General features: G+C 47.4%; 1 protein-coding gene across 2 annotated transcripts in view; it reads right to left on the bottom strand.

The window, feature by feature from the left end:
- The window catches only part of Sdk1 (sidekick cell adhesion molecule 1), a 967,445-nt gene that overhangs the window by 112,155 nt on the left and 839,322 nt on the right, over positions 1-15,968 (bottom strand). For both annotated transcript variants that reach the window (XM_085837397.1, XM_085837398.1), the window contains 3 exons: positions 10,713-10,828; positions 8,688-8,877; positions 5,700-5,798 (listed from right to left, as the gene is read on the bottom strand). In XM_085837397.1, coding sequence (XP_085693523.1) covers positions 5,700-5,798; positions 8,688-8,877; positions 10,713-10,828 — 405 coding nt within the window. The remainder of the gene's footprint in view (positions 1-5,699; positions 5,799-8,687; positions 8,878-10,712; positions 10,829-15,968) is intronic.

Genomic DNA, 15,968 nt, shown 5'->3' with positions numbered 1-15,968 from the left:
CTGCCTGGGCTTTGTCTTGACATTCAAGGCAAACCTTTTGTGGGCTGTACTGATGGCTGACAAGCAAAGGTCTTAGTCTTCCTGAGGAGGCTTGGGTCCCCAAAGCTAGGCCATCAGTGGGACACAGTGTTGTTAAGCTTTGATGACTGTTTGGAGGCTATAAAGCCCCACCCCCCAGAGAACCCAGAAGCAGTCTAAGGGTTCCTGAAAATCCCTGCTCTTAGTCTGCTGTAGGTTTAAAGCTTATCTACTTGAGGCCTGGGAACACAGAAATGCTACATCAGGGTTCTCAACAAAACAAAACAAATCAAAACAAAACAAAACAACAACAACAACAACAACAAAACCATTCAAGGTCCTGGCTGTCTGGGGGTTCTTCTGATGGGTGGAGACAGGAGCAGAATCTAAGGTCTGAGTTTGGCGTGGCACAGTTCTGAAGAGTGTGTGCATGACGCCTACTTTAACAGTATTCAAGGGTGTGTGGAGCAGTCTAGCAAGTTGGGAGCAGGTGGCTAGACTCAGGTAGTTCCACAAACCCCAAAGGAGGCTTCTAACTGTTCTGAGTTCTCCAGAGTAAAATATTTATCACACAAATAAGCAAGTGTTTTCTCCCTCCAGGCTCTGGTGCTGTTTCACGCTGTTAATTTCTTTGAGAAATGCAAGAGCATGCTTCCATATAGACTGGGAAGGAGTGGGCTGCAGATGAGTCCACACTTAGAAGGCCGCCCTGGCAGCCTGAGCTCCTGGGAACATCCATTCCAGGTATTCAGGCAAACAGAGGGTTTCCTTTCCATCCCAGCAAGAGCTCCCTGGCTCTCATCATCTCCAGCATGCAGATGGCCATTGTTGGGTTCCCCAGCCTGTCTCTAGTGAATAGTCACCCCAGTTCTATAGTACTACAGATATTGTATTACAGCACTATAATACAGGTTAACACAGGGTGCTTGAAGTAAACACCATCTACTTCTTCCCTATGTGTTTGTGATTTTCAGTGATGGTCCCACATGGACTTCCCATCAAACTCAAAGGTCCCAGTTGAGAAAACAGTGCAGTGGGAAAGAGTACTTGCTGTGGCAGCAAGAGGACACGAGTTCAAATCTCCGGTACCCACAGGCCTGGGAACCTGAGTGCATTTTTTTTTTTTTTTTTTTTTTATGTACTCAGTAGATGGCAGGCTGAGGTCTGAGGCTAGGCAGTGATGCTTCTGGACTCTTCACCACCACCCACTTTGCCCTCTGCCTTGCTATAATGCAGAGCCTAAGACTCTGGGAGAAATACCAACAGCACCCCGAGACTCTAGCCATGCAAACTGCAGCTTATAGCTGCCTCCTTTGCTATATGAGCAAATCTGTTTGAATGAAGAGCCTTGTAAATAGGTGTGTTTCCTTTTTATTTTTTTTCCCCAGACAGGGTCTCCCATAGCTCAGGCTAGCCTTGAACTCACTAACTAGCTGAGGCTAACCATTTACTTACTTTCAGATCCTCCTGCCTCCACATCCTGAGTACTGGGATGACAGGCATGTGGCACCACCCAGTTCATCCAGGGTTTCACACATGAAAGCACTCTGTCATCTGAGCTACATCCCCAGCCCCACAGAGCAGTGGTTTTCAACTTTCATAATGCTGTGACCCTTCAATACAGTTCCTCACTTTGTAGTAATCCCCCAACCATAAACTTATTTTGTTGCTACTTCATAACTGTCATTGTAATGTAAATATTTGTTATTCAGAATATCTGGTGTGTGACCTCCAAAGGGGTGGAGACCCACAGGTTGAACGCTCCTGCTGTAGCATTTCCTTTGGGTACAATGTCTAGAGACAAGAATGGCTGCTCATCTTCCCCATGTGTGGCTCTCTAGAGGCTACACAGGTGACACTCCCAACAAGGACATGTGAGGGGTGCTGCCCTCATACCCTTCCATTTGTATAGCTGGTCACGGAACTGCACCATTCCAGGATGTGACCTGGCATAGTACTGCTGACTAAATCGTACTTCATGGCATTTCTGTGATCAGCAAAACCAATGCTTCGAGACACACACATTGAAGAGTAAATGACAAAGATTTAGAAGTGAGCTGACAGTCCATCTGGACAGTGAGACGGTGGAGATAGAGGTGTCCTCTCTGAGTGCAGAGAGGAGGGTGTCTGCCAGCTAGAGACACTTGGATGGTGGGTGGCATTCTTGCAGAAGAACATGCTGCAGGTTGACCATCCCCACCAGAGCTCCTACTCAGAGTCCATCCTCAGTGAGGGACTGGGAGGTGGGGTCCACAGGTGGATCCTTTCTGAGGTGGACCATGAGCAACCAGGTGGAGTCACTTACGTGCTAAGGCATTACCACGTTAGCCAGATCCTGGATGGTGGGTCTGTTGTAAATGTCGTCTTATTTATTTTTTTAAACTTTATTTTTCGTGTGTGTGTGTGTGTGTATGTGTGTGTGTGTGTGGGTATGTATATACATGCACATGTGTCCATGCATGTCATTCTCAGTGTCATTCTTCAGGGTCTCTCAGTGGCTGGGAGCTCACTGTGTAGGCGATGGTGGCTGGACAGTGAGCCCTGCCATCCTCCTGTCTCTTCTCTTTGAAGGTAGTGTGTGGACTCCAAGTGTGCACCACCAAGTCTAGCTTTTTTTTTTTTAACATGAATTTTGAGGATTACAGAGTAAACTACCTTGCAGGTCCTATAAACGTCCTGTTCACTCTCTCTCGTTCATGCCACACCCCTACCATGTGACCTCAGCAGGGTCCTCACCAACAAGCAAGGCACTCCCCAGGTATAGTCATTCTACCTTAGCCCTCCATCCCCAGAAACTGCATACACCCCCTTTCCTGAACCACCTGCCTTTAATACTGCACTGAAAATGTCATCATTCCTTGTGGGGTATAGGAAGCTGTCAATTCCACTAGACCCAGCCTCACTGTCCACATGGAGCACTAGGCTCATTTTAAAATTGCAGAGTCTAACAGTTTACTGGTTGCAGAAGCACTGCGAACTTAGGGAGATTAAACCTTTATTCTTTGCAAACTACATAGTCTCTGGCATTCAATTATAGCAGCAGCAGCAGCAGATAGGAGGAGGCTTCCTTGAGTCTTACAGAAGGACCCCAGGTATGAATCTGACCCTGTATATGTATGGGAGGCACTGATTAGCGATGCAGAGCTGTACCATCCATGTGTATACCAGGTCATATGTATACTAGCATGCAGTCCCAGAGCAGTGATACATGAAGAGAGAGGACTAGGGAGTTGATTGTGACTGGGGTCACAGGGGACAGGGTCAGTAGGGCTGCAGATGAAAGCCAGAGGCTTGGGATAGGGTGGAGCTCAACGAACCTACTTCTTCATAGAAAACAGTCTTTAGGCCTCTGGGACTCCAGGTGACAGACCAGAATTCTATATTTTGCACCTCTGAAAATGTTTCCTGTTTTGGTGTGGCCTTCTGGGGACAACTGGGGACAACTCACGGGGAATCGGGTATCCAGCTCTGTTTGTTTCATAATGCTCTGTGGCCTGTTGTCATGCCGAGGGCAGGCTCTTCCTACAGCACGGTTTGCCTTTGCACTGGCCATCTGCTCTGAAGCCATTTCCCCAGCCCCAGCCTGAGCCCATGGAGCAGACTCCAGATGTGGCCCACAACCTTTTCCAGTCAGAGCTCATTTCAATGGGGGCTTCGAAAGCTGCCACAGTCGTGGCTGCCAGCACCAGGAACCTCAAGGCCACCAGGTTCAGATCTTTCCTAACAGCAATACTTGTATCTGGTGGCTCCATCCTACAATGGAAGGTCAGGGAGTGAAGCTTGCCCGCCCGCCCCGGACCCCTTGAGTAGAGGACACAGTGCCACCCAGGCCTATCCTAAAGATAGGCAAACGTTCCACACAAACATGCCTTTTGGGACTCTGTCTCTGGGCTGCTAGAGATGCATGGGTTTTCAGGTATGTGTGTGTGTGTGCATGAAAACGGACATGCACGAGTATGTGCACATACAGTCCTGAAGACAACCATAGGTGTGGTTCCTCCAGTGCTAACCACCTTGTTTTCGAAACAAATGCCTTTCATCTTTTGAGGCAGGGTCTCTCATTGGCCTGGGACTTTACAATGTGGCAAGGCTGCCTGGCTAGTGAGCCCGTGGGATTCATCTTCATGATGCTGGGGTTACAGGGATATGCTACCATGCCTGAAATTTCCTTTTCATGGGCTTTAGGGGATCCAACCGGGGTCTTCATGCTTGCATAGCAAATACTACCGATTGAGACATCTCCAAACCAAGTCTTAGACAGGCAAGATCAAAAGCAGTTGACAGCAGAGACGTTTGTCACTGGCCCATCATTTCAGATGAAGAATTTCACTGGAAATTGCCTACTAGCTCAGAGTTTCCTGCGAATGGAGACCAGGTGGATGGATGTCACTGGTGACAGGTCTGCGACCATACTCTGTGCCATATTCTGGGACCCTACTCTTGAAATGCTCATTTTTCCATGTGTAGCATTGTAGTGGTTTGAATACTTGGCCATGCATGGTGAGTGGCACTATTAGGAGGTGTGGTCTTGTTGGAGGAAGTGTGTCACGGTATAGTTGGGCTTTGGAGGGCTCCCATGCTCAAGCTCCACCCACTGAGTAAGAGAGACCCTCCTGGCTGTATGTAGAAGACAGTCTCCATGTCTTTCTGGATGCCTTTGGGATCAAGATGTAGAACTCTCTGCTCCTTCTCCAGCACCATGCCTACCTTGATGCTGCTATGGTTCCTGTCTTGATGATAATGGACTGAACCTGGGACACTGTAAGCCAGTCCCAATTAAATGTTGTCCTTTATAAGAGTTGCCTTGGTCATGGTGTCTGTTCACAGCAAGGCAACCCTAAGACACACACACTCTCTGGCACACACAGGCCACTTGCCCATGCTCTGGATCTGTCTCTACTCTCAGGCAGAAACCATCAGAGGTCCCTCCTTGCTCCCAGGGCTGTGGAAGTCCCCTGCCCCAAGACTCAGCTCCAAAGCAGCATTTCACCCACCTTAACCTCTATCCAAGGCTGGTTTGCAGGACAGTTAGTGACTGTGGATTGTATCGGTTGTCATGTGCAATACAACTCTAGATATCTTCCTACAGGACCCATGGGAGACCTGAGAGTGACCGGTCCTCGCTCAGTCCTATGTTCCACCAGGCAAGGGTAACAAACATGGAGTCTTTAATTTGACTAAGTGAAAGTATAAATAAATGAAAGTATTGATGGTGCTTTAAAAGACCATCTGCTGGCTTTCTGTCAATCTTATCAGAGCTTTGTCTCCCAGCAGCTTCTCCTGTCCAGGGGTCAGTGCAGGCTTCATAGTGGGAGAAGATGCTTCCAAGAGCCAGGTAGCATCTGCTATGAAAAACTAGCCTGCCATTTCCTAAACAACGTTGGCACAGGCCGGAGTTGGGGGAGGCTGATTACAAATGGGCTCGCCTTGGACTGCAAACAGACGGAGGGAATTCTGGGTTAATACAATGTAAATTTCATTCCAGGAGAAAGCCTCGGTGCCCTGCTCGGGAACAAAGGAGGTCTAGGATGCTCGCTCGCTCGGTGTCCAGGAGATGCTGGCTGCTGCCGTCATGATTTATGTCTACTCACCCAGAAAGAAGAGAGCAAATCTCCTGCCCTTTCTCTCTGCCATTCCTCACTGCCACCCCCCCTCCCCCACACACATACAATGTTCCTTACCCAGAATCACACCATTGGGCTCCTCTGGGGGCTGCCACACAATCCGCACTGCAGTAAGTCTTACTTCGGGGAACACGAGCCGCACGGGGGGACCTGGGGCTGAAGGAAGGCAAAGTGAGACAGGAGTCACATAGGGTCCAGTGGACGGCCTCATGCTCTGATGGCTGCTGTGGGTCTCCTAAATTGATTTACCTTTTAAAAAATATTTGTTTATTTGTTTATTTATGTGTTTGTTTATTTTGTGTGAAGATCTATGATATAGGTTGCACGTGTATAGCTGCCCATGGAGACCAGAAGAAGGTCTCCAGACACAGTAGCAGAAGGCATCCATCGGATACCTTTACAGATGGTTGTGAGCCACTATGTGGTTGTTGGAAATTGAACTCAGGACCTTTGGAAGAGCAGTCAGTGCTCTTAACCACTGACTCCAGCCCCCGAACCCGTGTTTTCAGTGAAGGACTTCTGGATCCCCATTGGCTCTGTGTGCCTCCCTAATGACTTTGAGAAGCACACTTTAGTTTGAATCCTGACCATCTGACTTAGAAAACCATGCTCAGAAACTACGCTTACAGGACATAAGAGAACAGCTCATGGCAACACTAGCCTGAGAGTCAGCTATGACTTGGGAAGAAAATGCTTTGTCAATATGGGACCAGATTCCTTTGCTGGGTGTGATGTTTGTAGAACAGGCGTTTGGCAACTGGGATGGTCAATACTGACTGTCAACATGATGTGTTCTAGAATCACCTAGGAGACACACCTCTGGCCATGTCTGTGGAGGGCTTTCCAGATTGGGCTAACCGAGGTGGAAGACCCACTCAGAATGTGGGTGTCCCTATCTCATGGGATGGGGTCCTGGGTTGAATAAGGAGAAAGCAAGCTGAGCACAGGCTGCATCTCTCTCTCTGCTTGCTGCCTGCAGATGCACTGTGACAGCCACCTCATGCTTTTGTCACCCTGTTCCCACTGCCACGCTGGACTGTGTACCCTCAAACTGTGAGCAAAGCAAACCTTTGCCCCTTACCTTACCTTTGTCAGGTATTTGGTTACAGCCACAACACACGTAACCAATACAACAAGTTATCCCTTAGCCCCGTCCCCACCCCCAACCATGGATGAAGCACCTGACAGCCCTTTAATCCTTCCTGGCCTACGCTTGCCTCCCCCCCCACCCCTGGCTTAGAAAATTAAGAGTGGATGCTCACAGATGCATATAATAATTCTTCTGTGTGGTTCAGTGCACCGATAATTTAAAATGCTGTTATGGAACGACTGAATAATAGGGTCTCAGCCCTCATAAAATATCTTTGCTTAAACGGATAGGCAAGTTAGCGTGTGGCCAGTGTGAGAAGTTCTTGCTGGACTTAATCATGGATCGATTTCTGCACGTCAGCACGGAGCAAATCGATGTGGAAACAGAATGTGGGGAACTGTCCATTCTGGGAGGGTGAATTTGGGTGTGTGTAATGGCACCCATACATGGGTGAGATAAACGCTCAAGGGAGGCTAGAGGCTTGAATGTCAGGACTAATTTATGACACCAACGTGACACAGCAATGACCTCCTGAGCTGTCCCTGAGGCTGAGTGGATTGTGTCAAAGGGAAGAGAGAAGATGTGTTTATATAAATAACACAACAATAAAAGAAAAAAAAATCACTGCCTGACTAGATGTGTCCTTAGAAGGAATAATGGCAGTGAACATTGAGACCGTTTCTGAAAGGTCTCTCCTTTCTTTTTTTAGGACTAAATGGAAGCAAGGATCAGTACAACTTGCAGCTAACAAGGCTCAGTCACCATTTCCCCTGCACTTCTCTTCTACCTCTTGTCTTGGAGAAAGCTGAAGGAATCACACCACAGAAGCAGTGGTGGTTTCGACTGTCAATGTGACAGGACCCAGAATCACCTAAGAGACAGACCTCTGGTCATGTCCACGGCAGATTTTCAAGATTAGGCTAACAGAAGTGGGAAGGCTCATCCTAAATGTGACAGACACCATCTGTGGGCTGGGGTCACTGACTGAATAAGGAGAAGGTGAGCTGAACACCAGCGTTCACCTCTCTCTTGTTGCAATGTGAGCAGCTGCCTCCCTCCTGCCACCATGCCTTCCCTGCCGTGATGGGCTGCTCCCTCAAACTGTAACCTTCCTTCTGTTAAGCTACTACTCAGGCACTGGGTCACAGCAATGCCAGAGGTAAGCAGTACAGAGCCAAGGCCGGATCCAGAGGCTGTGTGAATGAGGGAGACAGGGCTCTCTCCTCGGAGTAAGTAGAACAGGCTGTAGCTCATTATCCATTCCAAGAAGATGCTTAAACAACCGCATTGCTGTTTCTATCCCATCAGACACTTCTGATCCCGAGGTGGGCGTTTAGGCAGATCAGTATTTTCCCCCTGACATATTCATTATGGCCTGTTAAATAACGAACGTGGGAAGGAGCTAACCTTTAAGTGTCTCGCATCTGCAAAGTGGAAAAACATATTTACTGATGATTTAGACTTCCATAAAAACAAAGCCAGCAAGATGTGCTTGTTACTCAAACCTGGAAGCACCAGAACCCGGGGACCCCGGGGTGCTGTCAAACATGCTGCTTTCTGTGCAAAAACTTATAATTAACAATCTGAATGCAAATGGTGAGACCCACCATCCCCAGGAGGATGGGCACAGGGGTCCAGAGAGGAGTTTTAGCTAGATCTGTAGAGCTGTTAATAAATGGACAGACTCATGGTTCACAACCTAGCCAACCCTCAGTAGCCCCCACCCACAGCATAGTTAGCATTGAGATTCCGCATAGTCCATAATCAGGCTGTAAAAATCCTCTCCAGGCTCAAATTGGCCACATAAATGCCCAGTGACTGGAAACAATTTTTGTTTTGTTTCCATTAACTAGAAAAAAAAAGTGGTTGAAAATTTACATTAAAAACAACCACAATCTGAATTGTTTGGACTGGAAAACTAAGCCAGAAGGCAACATGACCAGCCATGTACTTACTGTCATCTTTGGTGCGCTCCAGGATGAGGGGTGAGCTGGGGACCCCATTCCCGATCCGTGTGAACGCCAGCACTTGGAGCTCATAGACCACGAACTTTCGCAGGCCAGCCAGCAGCGCAGACTGCGTGTGGTTCCCTCGTACCACGTGGCTTCTGGGCTCTGGGTCCAGGTCTTTGGCACGGTATAGAACCTGAAGCATTGCATGCAGATGGGTACAGCTCAGTGTGTGCTTGTAAGGGGACTCCCTGTGCACAGGGCACCAGCTCAGAACGGACTGGCAAGGACCGCCCAGCCAACTGGGTTTTCTTCGTGAGGGCAGCTGTGCTGAAGAAGTTTTGGATCTCATTTCTATCCACTGGCATCAAGGGGGAAGGTGGCTCTGAGGCAACTCTACTCCAGAAGACTGGCTGGAGTCAACAGCTTTGCCCGTCGCTCGGTGATTTGGCTGCCTGAGCACAATTTGGCAAGGTCTGAAGCTCTCAACTGTAGCCATGCCAAATGCTCCCACTGAAGCATGGGCTTGCTACTGGGCACAGACCTCTTGCTTCCTATAAACAGAGCTTGTGGCTCCAAGAAGTCCCTTGATTCAAAAAACTTGGGGTTCCTGCCCAAGCAGGCCTGCTCTTCCCCACATACACCCAAAGCTCGCCCCTAACAGGGATGGCCTGAGCTGGCTCCTCTAGGGCCTCCTCCTATCTCTCTCCTTGGTCTTCTTTCTAAGTTCATCCCTTATGAACTCTCTCCAAGGTAAGTGATCCAAGAGCCACAAAAGAGAGGGTCACTGGGGAGACAACTGAAAACAGCCCAGGAACCATTTCACTATGAGAGCCAGGAGAGTGGCATGGAGCTTTGTCCACCGAACCTGCTAACAGGACTGCCATGTAACAGGAGACTGCCAGTGTTGTGTCTTTGTGGTATACACCTACCACAGATCCAGAAGGGAGCCATTAGAATATTCGCAGAGATGGAATGCATATGAGCACAGGTTAGAAGAAAAGCAATTGGGATTTAATGACAGAAAGGCAGCTGGGTTTAGTGGGTAAGCTTGTCATCCCAGCATTTTGAAAGACCAGGCTGGAAGACTGCTACGAATTCAAGGTCAGCTGGTGTTACATAGTGAGTTCCAGGCTAACCTGAGCTACAGTGTGAGATCCTGTCTGAAAGTTAATAGTTGCCCCCTCCTAGTCCCCAAAGCAGGAAAAAAAAGTTACTGAAAGACAAGAGAAGGGAACGCTTAGAATCCACTGATGATATGTAGAAGGGACTTTCTTATTGTACTGTACTAGGGATTGAATCCAGGGGCTCATGGATACAGAACAAGCAATTGGTCACTAAACCCCACCCCAGCCCATCACTGGGGGATTCTAGGCAGGAGCTCTACCACTGAGCCACGCCCCTAGCCCCTCACTGGGGGATTCTAGGCAGGGGCTCTACTGCTCCAGTCCAGCCAATCATCCCATGAGAGCAGTATAGCATTAGGGACCAGATCCAGAGAAGCTTACTGTGTCACTTGGGAGTCGAGAGCTATAGACAGAGCAAGGGAACTCTATTGGTCACCTTCGACAGAGGAGAAAGAAATAGGAGATTTTAAAGAGTCTAGGTAGCAGCTTAGAGGATGGGATCCAGAGAAGCTAGGAAGGTCCAACTCCAGCAGAAGTCAGTCCTGCCTAGGCCTACTACAAATCAGCATTCTGAAGTAGCAGGGGCCACTTCTCATACAGCCCCCAATTTCTCACAGCAACTCCGAGAAGTGACCACCACGGTCATGCTATTTCACAAAGCCGGAGGCAGAAGCTGCATCCATCGTGGTCCAAGGGCCCAGGGTGCCTCAGCCGGGACCTGGCTTGCTGGTCAGGGTCCTGCTTGTATTTGCCTCCTGACTGATGGCCAGAAAACACTTCTCCTAGCCAGTCTTTCCCAGACAAGACAGCTAATAAAGTTAGGAACCTTTCTTTCCTCAAGTGACAGATCTGTGGCTCTTTACTACCAGCCCCAAAGGTGAGCAAAGTCACCATAAACACGTACCTTGTAGCCTAGGATGAGCCCATTCTGGTCCTGCTCAGGAACTGAAGCCCAAGTCAGTAGGATCTGGGTGGAGCTGACAGCCTCTGCAGACACATTTTCAGGAGCTGCTGAAGGAACTGCAAAAGAACATGCCACACAATGACCCTGTATTAGTGTCAACTGCCTCTTGCCTTCTATGAACAGAGGGCCATTTACACTCATACGTGCGAGTGTGTGTGACACACACATACATATCATACACATGTAAATGCGTGTGCATACACACACCATACTCATGCACCCCTGCACCCCTGCACAACACATGCATGTATCACACACACACACACACACACACACACCACTCAATCTGTCCTTGAAACAGCAGTGATTCTGAGTGTTCAGGGTGGATCAGATGAGCCTGCAGGTGCACAGCACATATGTAAATCTCTTTAATATGAGCAACAAATTCCATAATTCCTGGGTATTTAGAACTCAATTCTACCTGAGTCTGGCCAGCGAGAAAATGCTCTCCGTCTGTTTCGGATAATAACTTAAAGAGCTGCAGGCTTTTACCTTGAATTGGAATTCCTCAATTTCAGATGGATTCTAGCTCACTAGCTAAACATGGAGGTCCATGAGGGTTGGACACAGGAGGTGGGCAGTGGTGGGGTGGGGTGGTGGACAGAGAGATGGGCCTCAGGGATTATGTTGCTGCATATGAGGGGAGGGCCAGGGGAGCCTGGCCTAGTACCCCTGTATGTCTTAGATTGCTAATTGAGTTTAATTTCACATGATCAGTGGAAGCAGGGTATCCACTCCTTTCTGCAGATGAACAGAGAACTAAGTTGGATCTACTTGATTGTTTGTCTCTTCTGTGTTTTCAGTACTGGGGATAGATCCTGGGGGCTCACACATGCTCAGCAAGAACTCTACTATTGGGTCGCAGCCCTGGGTCTGGAAATGTAAGGCTAAGGAAAACTTTATTTCATTCTATTTATTGTGGTGTGTGTGGTGTGTATGTGTGTGTGTGTGTGTGTAAGTATGCATGCAATCCATGTGTATGTCTCTTGTGTAAATGTGTATGTGTGTCTGTGGGTTTGTAGGTATGCATCTCTGTCTGTCTGTCTGTCTGTCTGTCTGTCTCTGTATGTGTGTACACTTCAGTGCATATGCATACATGCATACAGAGACCAGAGGTCAACCCTGAGTTCTATTCCTCAGATACTTTAGGTTTTGAAACAAGGTCTGTCAATGGCCTGGGGCTCACAGATTAGGCTAGGTTAACTGGCCAGTTGGCCAATGAGCCCCATCCACCTGTCTCTACCTCCCCAGCTCTGGAATTACAAGCATGAATTACAACATCTAGCTGTTAACATGGGGTTTGCGGTTCTGACTCAGGTCCTTCTGCTTACAAGCACTTTACTGATGGAGCCATTATCCCAGATTTAATATATATCTGGCCATGAGATGGTACTTGCTATATATACCAATCTGGCCTGCAACTCCCTATGTAGCCAAGGCTGGCCTCAAACATCCCTCCCCCTTTCTCATTCTATTTCATTTAAATGACTGTTTTGTTATGGAATTGCCTAGGAGGCAGTCCTTGCAGTTTTTGACCTGTGTGTATGTAACACAATTCTCTTACATTTAGGCAATTTTGTCTCAGTTAGTTTTCTTTGCTGGAACCAGATGTCTTGATATGTGTGTGCCAAGAATCAGATACAATGTAATATAGACAGCAACAAAACTTTACAGACAAGTATTTTATATTCTGTCTAATCTGTGGTCTGTGGGACACATGTATCCTATAATAAATATGAATATAGTCCAACACATGTAGATGGCAATAGCATATCCCAATGTCAAAATGTTGGACACTCTTATAAATTTCCAATTTTTTGTTTATGGACCCATTAACATGTCAAAGCCTGTCCACACAGGAAAGGATGGATCCAGGAGAGTACTTATTTGGTCATTAGATGTATTCTTTAGGGAGTAGCTAAACAGAGCAGAAGGCTCCCCTGGACTTGGTCCTAAAGGACACACCTTGTCCCAGGACTTCCAGGCTGAAGAAGGAGGGTACATTTCAAGGCCATAGTATCTCTGCTGTATGACAGGGCTTGACCATATGTCTCTGCAGTGCTGCAGTGCTGTGTGGGGTAGGCAAGAAAGCTTTGCGGACACTATAGGCATGCAAGGACAGTGCTAGAGGAAGATCACAGAGATGCAAGCATGAGCCAAGAAAGCAGCAGAGGCCGTGGATCTGCTAAGGAAGATCCAGGACAGGACCCCCTCCACCCCCGTAGGATGCAGACCCCTGGACATCTGCTCCCGAACTCAGGCTTCCACAGCTATGAGAAACATGCTCATTACTCAAGGTGCCATTTGGGAGGCACTGCCACAAGATTATACAATTTTTCTATTTTCACATCTGTTTATGTGTGCACATGTGCACAAGTGTGTTTCCATTTGTACATGTGTGTGTGTGTATAAGCTGGAGACCAACTTTGGCAATACCAACTTTGGGTAGTACTCCCCAGGACACTGTCCATCTTTTGTATCTGAGGTGGGTTCTCTAACTTTTACCTGGGACTTGATGGTTTAACTAGGTGGACTGGACAGTGAGGCCCAGGGAACCTCTCATACCCATCTCCCTATCACTGGATTTACAGGCACACACTGCCATGTCTGGCATTTTTATCTCAGTTCTGGAGTTTGAACTTGGGTCCTTAAGCTGCCAAAGCAAACACTTTACCAAATGAGCTGTCTCCCCAATAAAAATTTTCACACAAATTAGCATTACTCATAAAGGCCCTAGACAATTGTTGAGCTTGACTGGGTGGAGTTTATAGCCAGCAGTGTATATTGTAAGAGAAGTGGGAAGGGAGGAAGGGAGATGCCGTTCAAGTCATAGCCTAACAGAGCAAGCTGTTGGATGACATTGGGTCTGGGTATGGGGTGGCACCCACAGTTAACCCTTTTTCCAGCCACAGGAATCTTTCTGGAGGAAAAGTCATGGTAGAAGTCACTGTGCATCCACCCTGAGAATGGCTAGCTTTCTGTCCAGCACCACAGACACAGCCTCTCACCCTTCCCTCCTAGATACCTGATACCTGATCCTAGATACCCTCTCCTAACCACTCAGCCTTAGATCCCTGACCAGGATGGGTCTGTGATGCCCCAAATAAGAACACTGTATGCATACACCTCTGAGGATGGAGCTCAGTGAGCCTCCTGATGTTTGAAAGGGGAATAATTGGCAGTCAGCATGACTAGAACATGAAACTTCTCCCTAGACATGGCAGTTGAAAGTCATGCTTTTACTTATTCATCTAGTGAGATGACACAGATGTGTATGAGGGCACACATGTCACAGGCAAGGACCACTGCCTTATAACATGATCATTCCATCCTAACAATGAGGGAGCATGTTGGTTTCTTTTGATGTGATAAAATTTCCCAATAAAAGCAACTTAAGGGAGGAAGAGTTGGTTTTGGCTCACAGTTTGAGGGCACACAGTCCATGAGAGTGGGGCAGGCAATGGCGGTAGGAGCATGAGGCAGCCCCTAGCATGGCATCTATAGTCAGGAAGCCGAGAGATCCTGGTACTCGGCTCACTTTCTCCTTTTTATTCAGTCTAGGACCCCAGCCTAGGGAATGGTGCCGCCCACACTTAGGGTGTGTCTTCCCACTGCAGTTAACTTAATCTAGATAATCCCTCACAGGTATGCCCAGTGGCTTGCCTCCTAAGTGATTCTAGATCAAATTGATAATATAGACAGTTACAGGGAGCTAGATCAATTGGGTGATGGAGCTATTGATATTTTCAAGTTGGAAGAAGGGAAGGGAAAGCCATAGGAACTCCCACCTAAGATCCAGCCATTGCTCTCTCCTGTCTTTCCTCAACTGCAAGGCATCATGGGAGATGTGAGGTTATATTGGAAGTTGAAAGCTGACTGAAACAGGGACTCTGTTGAAGTCATCATCCATGATGGGGTGGGAACTTGTGGCAACACAGCTACTTTGGGTCACCCACGATCCTCTCAGTAACCCTTCACTGGTGCTGTAAGGAAGCCCATTAGGCTCACTGGTTCCCTAAGGTGGACTTGGGTAATCGTCACTTTGGTGTATGGTTGGTGCACTAACTGGGGTGAGCAGCCATTTGTTCAAGTTTCCCTAAAAAATGTTAGTGCAACAGTCATTGATGACTCGACTGACTTCTCAGAGGCAAAGGGCTTGTCTGTATCACACACCTTGCAGCCATGTCTTGCTGTGGTCTACCTGCAGGGGCTCTCAGGGGACCTACATATGCTACTATAGTCTTGACTAGAAAACTATTTATATAGGTCCTTATTTTAATTTTTAAAAGGCAATAAAACAGTACCTTGGATCACTAAGAACAAAGAAGGTACTATTGTTACAAGCATGGAAGCATGCTATTTATCAGACCAAATTTCTGACTTGATTTAAATAAGACTGCGACCCCAAATGTATTGTATGGATATTACATTTGTGCTCTGTTCTGAAAACTGTCTCTGTCTGGAGAGAGAGAGAGAGAGAGAGAGAGAGAGAGAGAGAGAGAGAGAGAGAGAGAGAGAGAGAGAGAGAGAACATCGTTATAGCAACCCAATTGGTCACCTCTTGGACCCCTACCTGTTTCCTGTGGGGTCAATCTTGGCAGCTCTAAGTGCCTACTTCTCACTACAGACCCACAAACCACTGTTGATTTTCAGAGATGTGGTTATGTAAGCATTCACTCACAGGAAGCCCAGCTGTGTCCCAAAAAGCCAAGGTAGCCTGGTGACTTAGTGCTGGGCTTTGAATCTCGAAGTTTCCCACTAGGAGAGAACCTGCCAGGTAAGGCTGTTAAGAACAGGAAATGACATATTGCTAGATTCAGTGGATTCAAATTCCCCTTGGACAAAGCGTACCCCCTTTTTTTGAAGGTGTAAAGAAGAATAATTATACCCATTATCTGTCCTAAGGTATATTCGACTTTCTTTTCAATTTATCTTAAGTCTTGATACATTCTTAGAAACTTCCCTTTTATCAGAAATAAAATGACCCAGCTTCCTTATTTCTTCCTTCTCCACCTGTTTTTCTCTGCAGGACAGTTTTCCCTGCTGTTTACCACTGCTCCCTAAGCGACCCCTCTTTTCAATTCCCATTTACCATTATATAGTATGTCACAGATTGTCACAGACCGTTAGACCACACTTCAAGCTATTATTTATTACATGTCATTTAAATGTGGTTCAAAATGTTTGGTTTTGTTT

The sequence above is a fragment of the Mus caroli genome, unplaced genomic scaffold (genome assembly GCF_978045245.1).
Source record: "Mus caroli unplaced genomic scaffold, Mus_caroli_1 scaffold_4, whole genome shotgun sequence".
NCBI classification, from domain to species: domain Eukaryota; kingdom Metazoa; phylum Chordata; class Mammalia; order Rodentia; family Muridae; genus Mus; species Mus caroli.
This window is presented reverse-complemented; position numbering and strand designations above follow the sequence as displayed.